General features: G+C 44.2%; 1 protein-coding gene across 4 annotated transcripts in view; it reads right to left on the reverse strand.

The window, feature by feature from the left end:
* Positions 1–602: 602 nt before the first annotated feature.
* The window catches only part of WASHC2C (WASH complex subunit 2C), a 42,531-nt gene continuing 20,715 nt past the window's right edge, over positions 603–22,418 (reverse strand). For 3 of the 4 annotated variants that reach the window (XM_055810329.1, XM_055810331.1, XM_055810321.1), the window contains 11 exons: positions 21,954–22,065; positions 20,908–21,090; positions 19,682–19,864; positions 17,217–17,345; positions 16,928–17,023; positions 15,731–15,850; positions 14,072–14,134; positions 10,325–10,537; positions 7,397–8,008; positions 6,622–6,796; positions 603–1,077 (listed from right to left, as the gene is read on the reverse strand). In XM_055810329.1, coding sequence (XP_055666304.1) covers positions 941–1,077; positions 6,622–6,796; positions 7,397–8,008; positions 10,325–10,537; positions 14,072–14,134; positions 15,731–15,850; positions 16,928–17,023; positions 17,217–17,345; positions 19,682–19,864; positions 20,908–21,090; positions 21,954–22,065 — 2,023 coding nt within the window. In that variant the 3' untranslated portion in view covers positions 603–940. The remainder of the gene's footprint in view (positions 1,078–6,621; positions 6,797–7,396; positions 8,009–10,324; positions 10,538–14,071; positions 14,135–15,730; positions 15,851–16,927; positions 17,024–17,216; positions 17,346–19,681; positions 19,865–20,907; positions 21,091–21,953; positions 22,066–22,418) is intronic. The other variant, XM_055810339.1, reaches the window with a different exon arrangement.

A 22,418-nucleotide genomic window follows, 5' to 3' on the forward strand; every position in this document is an offset into this window, starting at 1 on the left:
AGTTTAAAGGGATGCCACAGAATAACAACCTTCTGTAAACAGCCTACAGTGTGTTAGGGGTAAGAAAGGGAGGCACACAGCAAGCCTTTCCGCACAGGCAAGTCTCTGCACCAAGGTATGCACACAGGCTTCTTAACCTTGAAGTGATCAAGCATGCTCAGTACAGACAGACTTCTCGGAAAGCATTATTTGCAAAACTTTGGTAAATCCAGGCAGGTGAAAACCCTCATTTAATGGCTTACAATTTTAACAGAAGACAATGTTAGGTTTCTGTTGTTTTCATGGAGTGCTAGGGCTCATCTGTAGCACACTGTTTCTGGCACAGAAGTGTTAACTACTGTTATTTTTATAGACCACATTAGCTCCCAATATGAAATACCTTGTGTCTCTACTTGGTGTCAAGCCCTGTGCTAAGATTTGTTAACTGCTTGATTACATAAGAGGAGAAGCTGTACCTGATAACAGAACCCAGCCTTAGCCTAATATTGCTCTGTAGACTGGAGCTGACCCAGACAAGGCATGATAGTGGTTTTGGTTGTTTTCAAGTCATGATGCAGGTGTCACTTAGCAAGCATTAAAGAGGAAAGTAACACAGACAGATCTGGTTTAACAAACTCTGTTTACTATTTATCAATTATTTTCTCTATAGATCTGTTCAATAAAACAAACTATACTTTGTATAACAGATTACTTCATTGCATGTATTGCACAGGCTATATTCATCTGGGCACCATGGAAACAAGATAGCAGGAGGTTACTGTCTTTTTTAAAAAATATATCATTTAGCACAATTAGACAAGATAATACTAACCATTTTAAATGGGTAATCTTTAAATATCCACAGCCATCTCATTTCAGCTGTAACGGATTAGAGAATCCACAGCATTAGTACTGGACAGGGCAAAAGGAAGGCTTCCTCTCTGTAACACGCTCGCCTTTGCTACTGGCCTCCAAAGGCATTCAGTGGGTCATCAAATGTGCTCAGTGTCTTGCTTTCAGATTTTGCTTCTGAGCCTGCTTGGGAAGATCTGCTTTTGGGAGTGGGTATCTTGACCTGGCTGCTAGAAAAGATGTCATCTAAAGGAAAAAAAAAAAAAAAAAAGATAGATTTTAATGTGAAGTGACTGCCAAACAGAAGTAACATTGTACATTAAGAGTCTCCAGCACACAGCAGTGACTGCCAAGGACATTCTGTGATAAACAAATGCTTTCCTGCTGCTTGCGATTCTAGATGCATTTGTAAGGACATACGTGGGAGCTGATAGCTGTAAGTCAAATTAAGTATTTTTTTTCTTCTCAGTAGAGCAGCATAATCCTTGTATTTTATAACATGTTCAGCTCTCACAGACATTTGAGAAGTACTAGTAAATTAAACCTCCACAATAAATGTCTGCTGGAAACACAACACAGAGGAGAGGAAACAGCCTAGGAGGTTCCTGGAGCGTGTGGAAGGTAACTTCCTGACACAGCTGGGCAGTGAGCCGGCAGGGGAGATGCCCCACTGGACCTGCTGTTAACAGACGGGGAAGGACTGGTGGGTGGTGCAGTGGTCAGAGGACATCTTGGGCATAGCGATCTCGAGATTACAAGAGTTTTCAGCTCTCAGAGAAGTAAGGAGGGGGATCTGCAGAACCGCTACCTTGGCCTTCCAGAGGGCCAGCTTTGGCCTGCTTAACAGCCTGGTTGACAGAGTTCCTTGGGAGATAGTTCTGAAGGGCCAAGGGGCCCAGGCAGGCTGGGCATTCTTCAAGAGGGAAGTCTTAAAGGCGCAGGAGCAGGCTGTCCCCATGTGCCCAAAGACACTGCCGGCTGGCCTGGCTGGACAGGGCTTTGGCTGGAACTCAGGGAGAAAGGAGAGTCTGCCACCTTTGGAGGAAGGGGCAGGCCCCTCTGGAGGACTCTAAGGATGTTGTGAGGTTATGCAGGGCGCAGATCAGAGAGGCGAAAGCCCAGCTAGAGCTCAGGCCGGCTGCTTTGGATGCAGCAGGGAACACTGCCACAAAAGACGAGGAAAAGGCTGAGGTACTTCACACTTTCTGTGCCTCAGTCCTCAATAGTAAGACCAGCTTCCCTCTGGGAACTCAGCCTCCTGAGCTGGAAGATGGGGATGAGGAGGAGCACAATGAAGTCCCCACAGTCCAGGAGGAAACGGTCAGTGACCTGCTGCTCCACTTAAATGGGCACAAGTGTAGGGGGCCAGACGGGATCTGCCCGAGGACACTGAGGGAGCTGGCAGAGGAGCTCACCAAGCCGCTCTCCATCATTTATCAACAGTCCTGGCTGACTGGGGAGGTCCCGCAAGACTGGACATTAGCCAATGTGACACCCATCTACAGAAAGGGCAGGAAAGAGGATCTGGGGAACTACAGGCCTGTCAGCCTGACCTCGGTGCTAGGGAAGGTGATGGAGCAGATTGTTCTGAGCATCATCACGTGGCACGTGCAGGACAACTGAGGGATCAGGCCCAGCCAGGATGGGTTTGTGAAGGGCAGGTCCTGCTTGACGAACCTGATCTCCTTCTACAACACGATGACCTGCCTAGGGGATGAGGGAAAGGCTGTGGATGTTGTCTACCTGGACCTTAGTAAAGCCTTTGACACCATCTCCCACAGCATTCTCCTGGAGAAACTGGCTGCTCATGGCTTGGACAGGTGTGCTCTGTGCTGGGTAAAAAGCTGGCTGGACAGCTGAGCCCAAAGAGTGATAGTAGATGGAGTTATATCCAGCTAGTGATCAGTCACTAGTGGTGTTCCCCAGGGCTCAGTACTGGGGCCAGTTCTGTTTAATATCTTTATCAATGATCTGGATGAGGAGATTGAGTGTCCCCTGAGTAAGTTTGCAGATGACACCAAGCTGGACAGGAGTGTTGATGTGCTGGAGGGCAGGCAGGCTCTGCAGAGGGGTCTGGACAGGCTGGGCCGATGGGCCGAGGCCAGCTGTATGAGGTCCAACCAGGCTCAGTGCCGGGTCCTGCCCGTGGGTCACAGCAACCCCACACAGCCCCACAGGCTGGGGCAGAGCGGCTGGGAAGCTGCCTGGCGGGGAAGGCCCTGGGGGTGCTGGCTGACGGCCGGCTGGGCATGGGCCAGCAGTGTGCCCAAGGTGGCCAAGGAGGCCAAGAGCATCCTGGCTTGCATCCAAAACAGTGGGGCCAGCAGGACCAGGGCAGTGACTGTCCCCCTGTACCCGGCACTGGTGAGGCCGCACCTCGAATCCTGTGCTCAGGTTTGGGCCCCTCACTGCAAAGAGGGCTGTTGAGGTCCTGGAGCGTGTCCAGAGAAGGGTAACAAAGCTGGGGAAGGGTCTGGAGCACAAGTCTGATGAGGAGCAGCTGAGGGAACTGGGGGTGTCTTGTTGCTCTCTACAGCTGCCTGAAAGGAGGCTGTAGGCAGGTGGGGGTCGGTCTCTTGTCTGATAACAAGGGACAGACAGGAGGAAATGGCCTCAAGTTACCCCTGGGGACATTTGCATTATATATCAGGAAAAATTTCTTTGCTGAAAGGGTGATCAAGCATTGGAACAGGCTGCCCAGGGATGTAGTGGAATCACCATCCTTGGAGGTTTTTAAAAAATGCGTAGATGCAGTGCTTAGGGACATGGTTTACTGCTGGACTTGGCAATGCTGGGTTAACAGGTTAGACTTGATGATCTCAAAGGTGTTTTCCTAAATGACTCTATGATTCTATGAAATTCCATTGTGCAAGTGCCAGATAACATCCTTCATAACACCCGGATAACGTTCTTATCTAGATTGTTAGTACCTGAGGAACCTGAAAGATCCAAGGGCTGTGGGGCTGTTGCAAAAAGAATAAATCCGAAGAGGAAAAGATGGCACTTGCTATGCAACATCCACTAGTCATCAGTCTTTAATCTACAGCTCAGTGAAGAACACAGCATAAATCACTTGAGAACAGAGCACAGCTAAGATGCAATGAGGCAGAGAGCTACAACCTCCATCCTGCTGAATATTCAAAAAGTATGTCTACACTCCTGAATCAAGATCTCTCACCACCTTCCTCAATACAAGCATTTTTGTTATGAATAACTAGAACCATGAAGTGGAAAAATATCATGTTGCTATTAAGACAGAGCCCTCCCCTGAAGGATAACAACAGGTAGAAATTAAACCCTCCAACCTGGATACCCTGTACCAGCAGCAGAGCTCACAGACCTGCACTTCTTGCTTTAACTAGTGTGAAGTGTAACTAGTTTAGGACTGTGCTCACAGAAAGAGAAAGAGCTGCTACCATACACGTGCTCAAGTGTTGCCCTGACGCTTCCTGGGCACACACACAGTGTATCTCTTCATAGGAAGAGAAGACTCTTCACAGGAAGAACATCGAGGTTTTAACTTCAGGATACTCAGATTATGCAGTTGGACTATGAAGGAATAAAAGAATACATTTGCAAGGCTGAAATATATGGCTCATTAGTGATTCACAAGGCCTGTATAAGTAGCACATAACTAGTCTTGAATCCCTATTAAGAAAACACAGGTATTATACAGAGGTTAATAGCCATTTACTAGTCCTGACTATAAAAACTAGTATTTCACCCTTCACCATATATCCTAACCTTGAGCAGAGGCTAAGCACGAAGTGGCTTATCACAACATGCTTGCCTTTCTCTTCTCACTACTTCTTCCACTCCAGCACGTGTCTGCTACTGTGCTGATCATAGGGATTACATAGGAATAATCCAGTACAACATTTCATCACAACAGCAGTTTAGAAAGGCAGTAAAACAGAGTAATCCCCTACTGGCATCACTCCAAAGCAAGAAGCTACCATATGGATTATCTTCAGCAGAGCAGTACAGTGCCATAAGCAGTAGAGGTATCACTCCCAGTTTATAACAAGGCTTAAAGAATAGGAAAGTTTTGGCCATGGAGAACAGTATTTGTCAAAGCTCGGTCACCATTTTGCAGACAGGCAGAGGTGACCAAGATGTTTGTGTCATCAGCTGTACGGTCGCTGAGGAGGCTAGGATAAAGACCTAGCTAAAGGTTTTTTAATAATGCTGCCACCACATGCCTAACACAAATACAGTAGTGTCTAGAAGCTGTGGTAGGACAAGGGAAAGCAGCCTGCAGCCTCCACTCCCCCAAGACTGCACCCACTTACTGTTTTATTTACAGCAGAAAGGATGTCCTAAGACAACAGTATACAGCCCTGATAAAGTCCTATTATGATCACTTAAGGCGACCCTTAACCTGAAGCATAGGCAAATGCCAGTTCTACTGCTCTACTGCCAGCAGGGCATCCTCCACCTTCAGGCATCCTCCCTACACTCCTGTTGGTGTTCTCGAGCTCCGTTGCTTTAGGCACTAAGAAGCTGCACACCTATGATTGCACCACAGAACAATCAACACTCCAGAGGTAGATGAAGTCTATCAGATACAGGGTGCTGTAGGTATCACAATCAGATGTGTGACATAAAACAACAAGCTCTAGCACCAGAGTAGATGTTAAAAGTGGAAGTGCAAATGACAGGTTCTGTTGTGGCTAATTTTCAACGATATTTTCAAGTGGCACTCTACAACTGTTTTATTCAACATGAGGTCTGGGGTTTTGTGCTGAAATATTTGGAAGGGGTAGCTCTTTGGGAAATTCTTTTGTTTGCTACAGGCTACATGAAAAAATGTAAATTATTAAAATAAGATATTTTAATCATCCAATACATTATTTCAAATACTTTGCCTGCAAACATTTAAGTCTTATTTTTTTATATCAGTTGAGAAAGTTTTGAAATCTTGAGATGTTCATTCTCCGGTAAGGTTTCTAACACATTTACAGACTTCAACCAGGTCATTCCATCAGGCTGGAATGCTTAACAGCAGTCCAAGCAAAACAGTGATAAGTCAGATTCAATTTGAATAGGTTGGAAAGAATGAAGACTGACAAGAATCAAAGCTAGAGAAGGGAATTTTTGTCTTAGAGGAAAATAAATACTTGCAATCCCAAAGAAGAGCTATAAACATGAAGAGCCTGAGAACAGACAGACACAGGTGGAGATCAAACGACTTTCAATACCTCCACTGATGAAGATCAGGAAAAGAGCATGCTTTGCATCATTTCAAGTTGCTATATGCTGCTTTTTCAACAAATTATACAAGATAAACTTTTGTTCTCAGGTGTAATATTTGTAAATTGTTCTGGGTATACTTGGATGTAAACAAAATCTTACAGGCTCCAAGGCCGTCAACATGACAGTGAAGGTGGGGCAGGAAGAGATGCTAACTTCTTCATATCAATGATTCACCTAAAGGTACAATACAAAAAGCTGTGTAGACTGAAATGCAGAATGTATCTCAGAGCCATAACAACATGAGATTAATCTCTTACTCCAGACAAAAATTTTTCTCATTCCCACAGGTGAGAAAATCCCTATAGGAATTAAACTATTTCTTCTCTCAGAATTTAATACACTCTACTAAACCATGTAAATGCTGTGCTAGTTCTACAAATCTAAGAAGTTCACATCCAAGGTTAAAATCCAAAGATGACCAGGGATTTCAGAGCAGTTGAAAAGTTAAAAGAAAGCAAAGGGTTCTAAAACATCTTCAATGAATGCAACTCAGGACAGTATTATGAGATTAGCAGCAAGTCATTAGACACTCACCCATATCATCATCAAATATAGATTTTTGTTCCACCTTTTTCTTGGTCTTCTTTTCTTTCGGTTTTACGGTGAGATCCGCAAAAATATCAATGTTATCATCAAACAGGTTAGTCTCTGGCATTTTCTCTTTTGCTTTGTTCATTGGTTTAATTGCCTCAGTAGCAAATATATCATCCTTGGAGCAAAGCACAGAGAGATCATCAATACACAACACACTTCAAGAGAATAGTCACGATTCGTACGCAACAACTGAGATGTTAAATTCAACTGACAGCCTTGCACTTCTCAAACCTGAGAAGTTTGAGTCCCTTCTCATGGAGGACCTGGCAGAAGTGCCATAATGTGGGATTATGCACAGGTCAAGCACAGCACACAGATGCTTCCATCAGCTGCCCAGACTGACAACTTTATTCCTTTTTTTAAAAAAAAATATTTTTAAGAGAGTTATTTGAGCTGCTGTCCGCTGAACAGACTGCTAATATCCAAATACTTTATTACTCTGATAATCATAGGTATGTTGTCACAGCACAGTAAGTGACATGCCTGCTCCGTGTTAAGGCTCCACCTTTTCATCCACTCTTGCTATTAAGGGGGTGAACAACCAAAGATGGTGTTTCTATTGCCCAGTAATAGAGCATGATTGGCAGTTTACTTCCCTACCTATCCTGCACACCCCATCTTATTCAGCAGCCTCCAATAAGTCTGTGTTTAAGTAAAGGGGTCTGCATAAGGCCCAGGGGATCAAGAAGGCCAAGTTGGCAGGCTCAACCATTACCTCAAAGATATCTTGGGCACTAGGGTCAACAGCTTGCCGGACAACAGATTTCAAATCCTTTTTTCCAGTTTTCTGACAGGTGAAGAGAGAGTCTTCCTCTTCCTCCAGAAAAGGTATAGGGCTGCTTTTTGTTGAAGATTTTTGCTGTACAGGCTGGAAGAGATCATTGCTGTCCTGATCGCCCAGAACAGACAGATCAGACTTTTTTTCCCTGCCCTTGATGAGTTTGTTAGCTACGCTGTCTGGCATTCCCTCCTTTAACTTTGATTGTGCAGCTGGTTTGGATGCTGAGCTGCTTGCAAAAAAGTCTTCTGATTCAAACAGATCATCCCCTTGGTCCATGGATTCTGGAGGAAGGAGTTTGTTTGTCCCAGCATACAAAACACTGCCATGAGCTGGTAGTGACACGCCAGAGAGAAAGCCATTTTCCTTGGAGTCTGCTTCAGTACTAAGAGGCTCCTTTATGTTCACTACTGCTGACATCTGTTTTGGTAGAGAGAACTGTGATTCTTTAGAACTGTCTATCTCCTCACCCTCTTCAGACTCTTGGGCAGCTAGACGGCGGGCCATTCTGCTAGGAGGTCTTCGTTTTCCTGTAACCTTGATCCTGGTCTGCAAGAAAGGAGTAAAAGCAGAGTAGGGTTATACAGAAGGAAAAAGAACCATCCACACTGCACAGAAGACAGGTTAGGATTCCTGTTGTTTCCTCCTAGCACTTTGCTTTCACAACACTGCAATTAACACGCATCACCCATTTCACTAACACACATCACACTAAAACTCAATTATGTGCAAGTTCTGCTCACAGCTCTGGTTTAAGTTACTTAAACAGCTACATGTACGTTTAAACAAATGCTCAGTTGGGAATCTTCAGCAAGGAATGCTGAGACAACACTGATTTATGTCATAAGGAGAAATAACAGGAACCATTCATCATCAGCTGCTTAGCATCATCCATTCTCCCCATTTTTCAGAAAGAGGAAAGACAGACAAGTGGGACATTTAAGCTCGGAGTAGTTTGCAGCAAAGTTCAGAAAAATAACCCAGTGCTTTTGATTTGCTGCCCCCTGTTCATTCCGCAGCAGGTGGAATTGTGGTACAAAAGCAACAGTACTTGCATGTAGAGTCTCACAATAAAGGTCAGCAAGCCACTCTAGCCCCTCGGCTTTAGGTAATACCTTAGTCAGACAGCTTGCTAATCCAGGGGCTTCTGCGCAGTTAGTCTGTCCAAGCCATGACTAATTATGTTTTCCATTTAATTTCATTTTATGTATAGCCTTCTGCAGTTCATTCTTCCGCTGCTTTGAAAGAAGCCCCCCTGCAAGCTTCCATTATAGCCTCTACCATATCACATATGGACAGGAGTATTCACATAGGTAGGGAAACAGACCAGTACAACCTCCTCTTCCCTTTTGTTAATTGCAGTGTTGGAGTAGAAAGACAATCTGGATGGATATGCTGTAACACAGCTTAAAGGAGCCACGTGCTTTTGTCAGAATCATTGCAGAAACACATCTGCCTTCAGAGTGTGGGGCTGTTTTAATCAGAGCATGGCTGAAAACCACAAAAATGATGATGGGAGATGCACTTGAAAAAATTTGACCCCTGCTCCATGCACTGTTGTTTGAAAGGATAGCCAGAATGGTGGATAGGTTGCTTTGTTCAACCCTTTGGAAAAAAATGCATTTGGCTGCATACATTCACAGCTTAAACTCAAACTTGAAAGGCTGAAGAATCACATACCAGAAGTAAAGCATGTAACCAGAGCCACAAAAAAAATTACTGTATAGCTACTGAGATACCTCTCAGATTAATTCTGTAAACAAACATGCATCATCACTATGCTAAAGTCAACATTTGAGGTTTACCATATGCAGCTATGTGAGATCTACTCTTCTGCAAGCTTATCTATTTAAAAGTATCACGATAGAGGTGTTTGTTGTGCAGGACATGCTGGTATTAGAAACAACTATGCCTACATGGTAACGCATTAGTTTGATGTACAAGCTTTAAAGCCATTTGACACTAAGGGGTCATGTCAGCTATTGTGGTGACAGCTGCTGCACCTTCCCAAGTCATCTCTGCTACTCATCGAGTAATTAACAGTCCCAGCAGCATTAAGGAAGGAAAGAATCAAAGTTAGGATACTGAGTTATCTTATTCAAACAGCTGCTGTCAGGAAACCCGAGATTTATAAAATCAAAAGCAACCAGACCAAATCTTAACTACATGGTTCAAGCTTGCTTTTTTTTTTTTTTTTTTTTTTAAGAACCCCTAAATCTTTAATTAGAATATGCCTTTTTCAGTCCATAAAGTAAAAGGTATAAACAAAAATAAGTGACTCAGGAGGCAGAGATCTACCATATCAAAAGCTGTAACACTTTTTTTGTTGTTTTCTGTGGGATTTTTCATTAAAAACAGTTTTTATTTGAAAAAGAATTGATATTGAAAGTTCAGGATAACATGACACTTTTATCCACTGAGGAGGTAAAGGTCAAGCTACAGCACTAATGCGTTCTTGATATCTTGCCACAGCAACTGTCCATAACATACTTTGTACTTAGTTTAGAGAGATGCCTTTTTTATGGTTTTCAGGTTGGCATCTCCTGGGACATCAGGACAAGATGTTATGCTATAAAGTACCTCTAACCTATAGAGAAAAACACTGTATTTGGGGAACGTACGTGTGTACCTTAAAAAGGCACAGAATTAAGCATATGCATAAGGCCCTTATAGAGCTAAGAATGTAGGAGGCTTGACTTTCTCTTCAGTGGTCCACTGAAGAGAGAGGAGATGAGATTTTCATACCTCCATTTAGATTCAGATAGGCCACGCTTAGCAGAACATGCATACCAAAACACAAATTCCAGCATGAGGACAGACTGTGGTTTTAATCCCCCTTTCCATTTTCCTAAATACCAAGGTTACCTTATTGGCACTGTGCAAAGTATCCGCTTGCATAGGCTGATCAAAGCTAACACCTAGTTCTTCGTTGTTTCCTGAAGCAGAGAAGGCTTCGCTGTTCTGTACATCCTTGGGCTCGTGTAAAGGAGTATCCAGAACTGGTAAGGGGGACTTCACATTAGAGACCTTGGGCATTGCACCAGGTAGTAAGGCTGCAGGGTTAATAGCTAAATTAGCCTATAAAACAATAGAAAACAAAAGCATACACACAAGAAGAGATCACATTAATAACTCTTTAAGTGCAAGCATGGCCCCAGAGAATGAGCAAGCACTAGCATATGTGGGCATTCAAGTTCTACTTCTACAAGTGCCTGGCCTTTCTTACACCTATGCACTTCTGCATCACCCACATCCTCTGTCTCACTAAGCCTGTGGAGGGCTCAACACTTATTCTGTATAAGAGCTTCAGGAACAGCATGGCTACGTTATGTTGAACTAGACGCTTATGTAGCTCAGTATCCTTTCTGAGGACAACAATGGTTCTGACATTAATTCCCACATTCTGACATCGTTCCCACAAAAGTAGGACTCTGCTTTAGTTTCCACTCTCCCGCATTACAACCAGGAACAGACAGGAAGCTTTAGCAGCTATAGACACCCACGAGCAAGGTCTGTGTGGAGACACTGTTCCAGCAGTACACACTGACTCCTGTAAATAGAAACTTCTGCTTGTAGTGGGTGACTCTCTGTTAGGGGGCACCAAGATACCCATCTGCTGGCCTGACAGGGAGTCACAAGAGGTATGCTGCCTTCCAGGAGCCAAGGTCCAAAGAGGGTACTACAACTTGTCAAGAGCACGGCCTGCTATCCTCCCGTACTCTTTCACATGGGCACAAATGACACTGCAAGCCAGAACCTGGGCAGAATCAAGGAAGATTATAAAACCCTGGGGCCACAGGTGAAACATTTTGGTGCCCAAGTCATTTTGTCTTACATTTTACCAGTAAGAGGAAAGGGTGCAGCCAGAAATAGATTTATACTGCACACCAACTTATGGCTTCACAGCTGGTGCTGTCATGAGGGATTTGGCTTCTGCAACAATGCGACATTCTTTGACTAGACCCTGTTAGGGTGGGATGGGACCCATCTGTCTAGAAGCAGCAAGGGAATCTTTGGCAGCAGACTGGACAGCTTGGTGGGATGGGCTTTAAACTGAAGGACTTGGTGTGGGTTGGGGTCCAAGGTGGCAATGCTCACACCATCACATCCAACTGGGGAATAAGCCAGGCCAACCAGAGCAGCGATGCATGTTCCCTTGCTGCCTCCCAAGATGGGTACAGAAGGCCAGCCACCTCAAGGGTGTGCGTGGCCATGGTGGATCCTCTTGCAGCCCTCCTGGGAAACCTGTGTGCTCTGAAGTGCCTGTACACCCACGCACGCAGCACGGGGAATACACAGGAAGAATGAGAGAGCAGTGTGCGGTGGCAGGGCCATGATCTCATTGCAGTTATGGGGACATGGTGGGGTAGCCCACATCACTGGAATGCTGTCATGGGTGACCATGTACTTTTTAGGAATGTCCATTTGGAATTAAATCTGGTGAGGGAGGTCAAGGACAACAAGAAGGGTTTCTTCAAATACATCAGCAGGAAAATGATGACTTGGGAAAACGTGGGCCTGCTGCTGAATGAGGTGGGTGCCCTGGGGACAAAGGACACAGAGGAGGTGGAGTTACTGAATGCTGCCTTTGCTTCAGTCCTCGCTGCTGAGGCTGGCCCTCTGGTTTCCCAGACCCTGGAGGCAAGAGAAGAAGCCTGGAGAAAGACAGACTTTCCTTTGGTCAAGGAGGATCATTTTGAGATCACTTGAGCAAACCTGACACCCACAAATCCATGGGGCCCGATGGGATGCACCCCTGAGTGCTGAGGGAGCCGGCAGGTGTTATTGCCAAGCCACTCTCCATCATCTTTGAAAGGGCGTGGAGAACAGGAGAGGTACCTGAGGACTGGAGGAAAGCCAGTGTCACTCCAGCCTTCAGAAAGGGCAAGAAGGAGGACCCAGGAAACTACAGGCTGGTCAGCCTCATCTCCATCCCCGGAAAGGTGATGGAACAGCTCATCCTGGAGGTCATCTCTAAGCATATGGAGGGGAAGAAGGTCATCAGGACCAGTCAACATGGATTTACCAAAGAGAAAAGGCCTGACCAACCTGATAACCTTCTAGGATGGAATGACTGGCTGGGTAGATGAGGGGACAGCAGTAGATGTTGTCTATCTTGACCTCAGCAAGGCTTTTGACACTGTCTCCCATAACGTCCTCACACGTAAACTGAGGAAGTGTGGGTTAGATGAGGAGACAAGTGAGGTGGACTAAGAACTGGCTGATTGTCACAGCTCAGAGGGTTGTGACCAGCAGCACAGAGCGTAGCTGGAGGCCCGTAGCTAGCGGTGTTCCCCAGGGGTCAGTACTGGGCCCAGTCCTGTTCAACTTACTCATCAGTGACCAGGATGAAGGGACAGAGCTACCCTCAGAGCGTTTGCAGGTGACACAGAGCTGGGAGGAGTGGCTGATACACCAGGAGGCTGCGCTGCCATTCAGTGAGACCGGGACAGGCTGGAGAGCCGGGCAGAGAGGAACCTGATGAAGTCCAGCAAAGGCAAGTGTAGGGTCTGCACCTGGGGAGGAACAACCCCATGCACCGGTACGGGCTGGGGCTGGCCTGCTGGGAGGCAGCTCTGCAGAGAAGGATGTGGGAGTGCTGGTGGACAGCAAGTTGCCCACGAGCCAGCAGTGTGCCCTGGTGGCCAAGGCAGCCAGAAGGACCCTGGGGTGCATTAGGAGGAGCATGGCCAGCAGGTCGAGGGAGGTGATCCTGCCCCTCTGCTCTGCGCTGGGGAGGCTGCAGCTGGAGTGCTGTGTCCAGCGCTGGGCTCCCCAGTCCAAGAGGGACAGGGAACTGCTGGGGAGGGCCCAGCGCAGGGCTGCAAAGGCAGTGAGGGGACCGGGGCATCTCCCTTGTGACGAAAGGCTGGGAGAGCTGGGCCTGCTCAGCCTGGAGAAGACTGAGAGGGGACCTGTCAATGTCTACAAATATCTTGAGGGCAGGTGCCAAGAGGACGGGGCCAGGCTCTTTTCAGTGGTGCCCAGCGACAGGACAAGGGGCAGCGGGCACAAACTGCAACACGGGAAGCTCCTTCTGAATATGGGGAAGAACGTCTTCACTTTGAGGGTGACAGAGCCCTGTCACAGGCTGCCCAGAGAGGCTGTGGAGCCTCCTTCTCTGGGGACATTCAAAACCCGCCTGGATGGGATTCTGTGCAACCTGCTGTAGGTGAACCTGTGTTAGCAGGGGTGTTGGACTACATGATGTCCAGAGGTCCCTTCCAACCCTGATCATTCTGTGATTAAAAGTGATATTGTGATATAGACAGTTATTAGTCATTTCATGTCAGAGAGGGACATAACCAAAAGCCCAAACCCCTAAGAGTCTCCGAACGTACTTAAAATAGTGCTGAGAATAGCAGGTCAAAGAGGAGCCCACCCTCTGCCCCCACACAGAGTAAAAAGTGCTGCTCAGAGTCAGTTCTGAAATGGGAGGGGGAAATAATATTATACATGCAATATAGAAAAAGTAATAGAAAATAGCCCATCTAAAAAAATAATTGCAAGAGTAAAGTAAGGAAGTAGAAGATTTTGTTTCAGAGAAAGCCATCAGTGAGGCAAGGAAGACTGGTTTTTTTTGAAAGTCAAAATGCCAATAAAGTTAATTACTTGTAGCTTTCCAATCCGAGATGAGGGCTCTTTGGTTTTAATTGGAACAGGACCTGCAAATTTCTGCACAGAATTACAGTGGATTAAACAAGTGGAGAAATTGTTATCAACCAGATTATAGTTTGCATTTTAACACATCTATAGAAAGCTGCTCACTGCTTACCAATTTCTTTTGAAGATATCTTGTTATCATCACATTCTTCTGCCAGAGCTACAGTCACTCAGTTTTCAGCTTCAGTTCCCCACATGCCACAGCCCCATCTTCATTACTACATTTCATTCCACCCTCCTTCTACCCAATTATTATACTTTGCCATAGTAACCCAACTTCCACCTTTCCAGGTCACACAACACCACTCAAATCAAACTGTTACAGCTACCCTCCCTCCTTGCTTATTCTCTCCCGTAAGACCCTCTGAAGCCATGCTGCCCGATCATGATATAACTAACTTTTCTCTTTGTGACTGGCTATGATAGGGTCATAGGGATGCCAAGGGGGCTGCAAAAATGTACCTCTCGGCCTGCAAGGAAAACAGCTTCAGAGAAGTGAGTGCTCCTCTATAAAAAGCAGGCCATTAGTGCCAGAAATAAGACTAGACTAAAAGAGCAAGAACAGCTGTTTGGTCTGAAGACATGGGTCAATTGTAGGACTCAGGGATGAATATAATGAGCTGAGGTGCTCTTCCTAGGGCTTGCTCTTTACATGTTTGTAGTCTACATGGTTCTGTGAGCTAGTCTGTATTGCTGTTGGTATGATTGGGCAGTCAGAGCTCCTTCAGCCACACTGAAGTAACTGAGGGTTTGCAAAGGTTTGGACACTGGTTTTGGGGTGTTGATAGCATGACAGAGGAATCCTAGTGTCCAAGGAGATCATTCTTCACTTAAATCATGTGGTATTCAGCTGAACTTGACAGGCTGAGCTCATTCTTAGACCAGGCTGTCAATTGCTACAAAAAAAAAGGGAAGATAAGTGTGGTTCTACACTTCAAGGAGTACTTCACCATAAGGGAAGACAGGCTAATTACTAGCCCTACAGATTTGCTTTGTGTTCCTCAGCCCAGGGGAGAAAAAACACCACCCACCCTCCGCAATGAAAAGCAAATCTCTTACAGATGGAAATCCAACAAGCAGCTCTGGTGAGGCACAAGCCTGAAATCAGATCCAGACTGCCTCTCCCAGAGACCCTTGGTTCTGAAAGATTAAGGACAGGAGTAGGAGACATTTTGCTCACCATAAAGTCTCCAAGATAAGATTCTCAACAGCCACAGATCTGTGTTGCATGCCTTGATCTCCTTCCTGAGAAAGCCTACCTGTACTTTAAAGAGCACATTCACTCTTAACAGACACTGGCACTTCAGAAATGAATAAACAACAACCCATTTTCAGTTCAACTGGACCTGATGTATAGTTCTTCACTGCCTTGTACGTTGTCCTTTGAAGTGTGTGGGCAATGAATAAAACACTGTATCAATAGCATTTAGACTTCTTGCTAGTAACAGTGCACCTGCTGATAACCAGAGAGAAGTTTGGCCATGCATTGCCACTCTGCAGCCAGTGAATCCAGGCATTAGTTTTGATCTTTTCAAGACACATACTGAAAACAAAATGATACATCTTTCTCTTTGCATGCTGTTCAAGGCATAAGATTTAAGTACTTGCCTCTGTAGTTACTGCCTTCAGAGCTTCATCTTGTTTGGTACTTAAAGCATTTTCTAGAAGGTTACTGCTCTCCAAGGAAGGACCAGTACTGGTCTTAAGAGTTTTCTTCTCGGCTATTTTCTGAAAGTAATAACAGAACAAGTCAACATGAATTGGCTATAAAGCATGGTCTGCAGATTAAAACAAAAAACAAAACAAAAAAACACCACCTAAAACAAGCAAAGCTTTTTAAAATCTTGCTTCATCTGAGAAGAGAACTAGCCACATCTTTTGGCTCTGCAGTCCATAGCAGGCATTGCCTTTTGGCTCCGCAGTGACAAGGGCCTTCCACTCCTTCATTCCTACCTCAACTTTTGCTGTCTATGTTAATGATAAATGAGAGTTTCAACAAACTTCCAAATGCATACAGATTTCCTCATGCACAGGACAGCAAAGAATATAAAAGGCACAAAGCTAGCTAAGAAACACTGCTATTTTTACGTTTTCAAGCAAACAGGCTCCATATATAACTGCCAAGCACTAATTACTTAAGACCACCCCTTCCACAGTCCTCAAAGGAACTGTTTCCAGCAACTATTGCATTTTCCAGCCCAACTTCCAGCTAGAGACATTAAAATAGACTAAAGTAAGAGTTGACTTCACTTTAAGCCAGATGTTTAGAGTAGCAGCTTAGAATGCGTGTTAGGACTTTGACCTCAGACCACCTGTAATGCAGTCTAGTTCATTACTGCAGCTCCTTGCCCTCTAAAAAGAATCCCATGATTCACAAGTATTCTAATACTGCATTCATTACCTTAAATCAAACCAACCTGCAGAGACTTTAATTAAATAAGTCATAGTGCAAGGCTCATCAGTCAGGTGTGAACTACAGGAAAGCAATATTAGCAAGTTAAACAATAAAACCATTAAAAAATACAAAATACTAGTCTGATTTCTGCTCAGATGTGCTCTCTTACACCTAAGCCAGTCCAAGTGGTACACAAAACTAAAAAGAATCCAATCCTCTCATCCCAGATTTGGCAGACCTAATGCATCTGTTTGTTCCCTGTGTCTCCAGGGTCACAATGACCATTTCTATCCTCCCAAAAACACTTGAGATGTCACTTCACTTCTTGTGGGAATACATATGGGAAGAATTCCTTCCATATACTTTCCAATGCCTTTTATATAAGCCATTTACAGTAGAGGAACAGATACCGGAAGACTTGTTTTAGTGGTACTGAAGAGATCATCCTCATTGTCATCCCCAAAAAGCCCTCCTCCAGATGATGGCTTGAGGATACGGTTTGCAGGCTAAAGAGACAAAGAATAAAGAAAAGATGTGTCAGATCAAAAGCACATCTCCTCCGGCCCACGATGCCTGAACTGATGTTAGCACTTGGCACTCCCTGGAAAGCAGTGACTGTTCAAACAAGGAACACTAGTAGGCTGTACACTTCAAAGACTGTTTTTAAATAGCGGGTTCAGAGGAGAACTTTGAACTCACTATTGATTTCTTGGGGCTGGCAAAGAGGTCGACATCCGGATCATTGTCCTTCTGAAGTTTGTGACTGAAGAGGAGCTCTTCATCTTGAAAGACTCCAGTGCTTTTGGGCCAAGTAGTTTTCTCAGAAGCCTGGAACAAGAGAAGAAAGGTCCACACAGTGAGAAACTCCCTCCCCTTAAGGAGTTTATTTACCTAGTGAAAATGCAGGTTGCAATTCACCTGAAGCTACACTGTGACCCTGGTAACAAAAATAAAACTTGAACTGCTAGTTAAATATTTTACTTCGAACTGTGAATACAAATACTTACACAGTAAGTTTCACAAATTTGGTCAATTTCACGAGAAGACATTAACCCAAATGTATCTGTCTGCTGACCTGAGATCCTGCCGCTACTATTTACTTGTAAAGCTTCCTTAGAAGGAAGAAAAAAAAAATTCAGTATGTTACCATGAGTGTGCAGTAAGGTTTATATTTCAGTAGTAAGGTTTATATTTCAGTAAGACTTTAATGCCTTGAATTTCTCAGCTGAGGGTGCAGGTCACAGAAGTGAGAGGAAGAGAATTTGGTTAATTATCTTTCTAAGGTACCTTTTTAAAAGAAGAATAATATAATAAAAAAAACCCCAAACCTAAAGCTGAAGGCCTGTAAAGCTGTTACTGTCACTAGATTCTCTATTCTCCTCCCACTAAAGCAACCGCACCCCCACAATGAAGAACAGAACATACTGTCTGCCTTTGGCAAAGGCTTGTACTTTCCAATTTGCTGGTGCTGGGGAAGATTGACAGTCAAACATACCAACTTATCAGCCCTCCATTATCTGGCAAACCAACCAGTATCAGTTGCTTGGACACCAAAACCCATGTCTTTCTATGATCATGGTCACTGTATGCACCCAGGCTGATTTTCAAAAGGCGAAGGGCCCCACTGAATGTCTAGGTAAAGGCCAGTATCTATGTTTCACCACCCAGCTGTCTCTTCAGGACCTACACAAATGAAAGTATGCCTTTGAAGAGCGTGACTGAACATCCAGTAGCATAACATCAGACTCAACTTCCAAGCAGCAGGAGCAGTAGTCATAAGAAAAAAGCTCAATTCTCCTCAGTCCAAGTCTCCAGCAGCCCCAGAGGGCTGCCTTCTAGTTTCCAGTACACTATTTTTGGTGCATACCTGTCTCAAGATTTCTATTACTGCTCCATTCTCAGCCTCTCTGTGCACCAGCTTTAATTTTGTATCAAATGTCGGGTCACATTTTTAGAGCACTGTAACTGCTGTTTATGCCCAGATAAGGAAAGAAAGCCTAATACACATCTCAAAGTATCCACACATGAAATTCATGCTAAGCCAAGATAAGCAAGGAAAATAGTAGCACCTCTCAGATTTGCCTATCAAAAAGATTAAGTTCCTAAACTACCTATTCCAATTTTTGCATGAATATGCATTTCAGTGAAACGCTTAATCACACTTATATGTTGACAGCTGAGTGCTTTGAAGGATCTGTATCTTCCCAAATTGATAAGACATATGTGGCTTCTTGCAACCATCTCACAATGTGCCCCCCAAAAAACCTCCAAACATAGGATATACTCGCAACAAGTAAATAAGCACTCAAGCTAACAATCCATTTCAGCTCAGAAGCAGCTATAAACAGGGATTTTACTCCAAGAGACATCTATTTCATTCAGCTCCAGCAACTTCCGAATAAAGTGTGTATAGCCTTTAGGGCTGACAACTTACTTTACATGGTCACACTAAGATGACGAAACTTTGCAGTATACTGTAGTATAGAGTATGTACTTTTTTACATGACTTCAAACTTAAAGAAAAAAAATTTGGTACATCTGCATCAAGTAGGAACAAGAACATTAACATGAATTCAAGGATATTGCTTCTGAAGATTCAAAGTCTACTTCTTGATGGTATATGCTACATCAGGGAAGTGAGACAGCAAGTATACGGCAACTGGAGGCTTTTTAAAAAAAGTGAATGCACATATTTGAAAAATAAAAGTAAATACTGAATTAAGATGACTCTTGCTGAAGCTAAGTTTGCAGGCATATATCCACTGAGCAAACTTCAACAATATAAAGAAAATAAAGGGATAAACCACAGAGCTTCAGAATCTACATCCTACTTCCTAGTACCTCTGACCCTAAGGGGTAAATGTGGAATCAGTTCTATACAGCAGACACCAAGTAGCTGCACTAAAACATCTGTACAGAATTTCTTTTCGTACTAGCATGCAGCAAAATGCTTTCGAGTTAGTGGGATGGAAAACTTTACAGAAGGATTCAGGATCATGGGGAAGAACAATAATAATTTATCACCCAAGAATCTGAAAGTTTAGAAACAGAGAAAGATTAGCCTCCAAGACACAAAGAGAAAGAAGGGTAAAACCAAAACCTTGCCTAGAACAGCAAAGGTAGAAATACTATTTCCTAGTGTTCAAGAACTGCCCTAGACTCACCACACCAATTTCTTTCTGTGCGCTTTTAATGCCGTCATCATCTTCCAGTCTTTCCTCTTCCTCCTCCTCAAACAAGCTTAACACTTTCTTAGCTTGGATCTTGACATCCTTCTCCAGAGCTGGTGGTGATGCTGCGAAGAGATCTGAACTGCTGGTTGGCTCTAAGGATGTTGCTGCAAAAGGCTACACACACATAAAATTAACACATCAGCCTGTTATTTAGTTCAGGTTTGCCCCAAAACCCACAAAGCTTTCTTGGTTAAATGCCAGCAGTGGTCAGAGTTCTGCAGTTTATTACCAAGCAGACAATTACATTCAACTCTTTTTTTCCTAAATAGACAGAACAGCAACATGCAGATTAGCAAGAGACAGGAGATAAAGAAGAGAACACACTTTATGGCTCCAAAGGGAACAGTTTCCTCCCATACTGTATGCTGTAGCACTGATGGTAAGCAGCTTCCTGCACAAGGTTTCCTCTTCATCTGTATGTCGGGCTGCATGTGCACCACATGGCTGCATTAAGCAGCTCTGCCATTCTCTCTAAGGTACCTAGTACATGCAACTTGGGATTCTTTGGAGCGGGCAGCACTACCTGAACCTGGAAAGCACTCAGGAAAGTGCAAAGCATAACTACTCTAGAAATTAATCAGCTGGTAATTCCCGAACAACCACTCAGTAAGACCATGCCCAAGATTAAGTTCTGATGAAGCTTCTTCAATAATATACTCAATAATACACATCAATACTGTTATCTTAACAGTACTGCCCAGGAGAAATTCACAATGCTGAAAGCCACAGCTTCCAACAGGCGGTAGGTTGAAACGAAGTTACTGAGCTTGAAGCAAAGCCTACATATTAGTATAGCCTATCTTTTAAAGGAAAGCTCTGTTCATATGAATAAGGATTACCCAACCCACTCTGGAAGAAAAACAAGATTCCCCCTTCTCTCCCCTCAAGCCCACAAAAGCCCCGAAACAAACAACCAAACAAAACCCCAAACAATTCTCTCATCAGTGTCAGTTGGGAAACAACTTTTAAATGCCATTTAACCAATTTGCTGTTTGACTAACAAGTGATTTTGATAAATGGAGACAGAGTTATTTTCTCTTTGGCAACAGAATAGGCAATTTAGAAAGAGAATTCTGTCCCAGAGCAGCACTGTTAGATTGTGTTATTTTTTAACTGAACATTACCAAACTTCAGAATAACGTAAGAAAATTTCTCACTTTTTCCTCTGTTTTCTGCCCTGCAACATCTTTTCCTCTAGGCACAGGAATTGCTCCAGGCTCTTCTAAACACCACAGTGTATCTTCTACCTGGTTAGACTTTGCTGCTCTGTCTGGCGTATCTTTTTCCTCTTTTTCTCCTTCGTTAAAGAAAGGTGGTGCTTCTGCTGGTTTTACCTTTGCCTGCAAAATTAAGAACATGTTGGTGACACAGAATTGGTGGGTATATAAGAAGCATATACTGCTCTGGGATAGCAGTCTCAGTTCGCCTGCTGCAGGGACCTAGGATGCTGGCAACATGCTTGATTTCTACTTTCCTCCCATGCAACATTCTGGTTTGTGACTTTTGATTTCTAGTATTACAGGCTCTTGAGTCTGCTTGAGGAGTGCCCAGAAGCAGCTGCAAGCTTAGAGCTGATGGCCTGGGAATCTTGCCTTGTCGGTGCAGTTCCCTGTGACTGCCAGGAGCTAGACAGTGGCTTGCCTGTTTCTTCTCCTATTCCCAGGTCTAATATCTTTATGGACAACCACTTTCCAAGTAAGCAGAAAGGCAAGGAGGCAGAGGGGAGGGGGCAGCACACACACATGTACAGAAACTTTCACTACAGCTGTGTTAAGCTTTTGCAACTCCTGCTCTCAATTCCAAAGCACAAGAGGATAGCACAAGCACCCTCAACAGAGGGCCAGTAAAAAGCCTGTACACACATCTGAATTGGTTTGGGTTGAGGTCACACAAAAGGGTGAAGCCCTAGCTTCACAGTCAGCAGTAAGCTGTTTGCTCCTTTTAACAGTATTTTCTGGTTGACAACTCTCAAAACATCCTCAAAAAGGGCTTTTAGCATAAACCAAACAAATTTAGGGTTAGTGGTCAAGAAAATTTTGAACTCTCTATTAGGCTGATGGTAGTATGAAGTTTTAATCTAACATTCATTCTGCCCTGTTCCATCCTCTAAAACAAGTTAGACTTATATTCAGTACTTAACAAGGAAAAGAGACTATAAAAAGACTAAGTGTTCCACATTAGTTTTAAAAGAAAGGGGAGGTACCACTGCAGCTTTAGCAACTGAAGGAAGTAACGTTGATTGGGAGCTGAAGAGAGATTCTCCATTAACAGCATCATCTTCAAACAGCAATGATACCTTCTGCGGCTTCCTTTGGCTGCAGTGAGAGAGAGGAGAAAGTGGAAGATGCAGTGCAAAAGTTTCAGAGGCCATGCACTGCATCTGTTTAAAAGTATCACTTAGGACCACCATCTGCAGCAAGTGGTCCCAGATACAGGACTCTGCTTCCTTGCTGTCTCAATAGTTCTACCACCCTCCCTTCTTGTCTGCACAACTTTCTACAGAACTGAAGATAAAAAAAGGTCAAAAGGATTTTATATGGCAGGCATGGAAACTGAGAACCCAGCTCAGTGGTGGCAAGGAGAATGATCCACCACAGATACAAAAGGGAAAGAAAAGTCCAGCCCTGCCCATTTCCACTCACACACCACTACTTCCTCCTCAGTAGCA

Source organism: Falco peregrinus, chromosome 1 (assembly GCF_023634155.1).
Source record: "Falco peregrinus isolate bFalPer1 chromosome 1, bFalPer1.pri, whole genome shotgun sequence".
Lineage (NCBI taxonomy): Eukaryota > Metazoa > Chordata > Aves > Falconiformes > Falconidae > Falco > Falco peregrinus.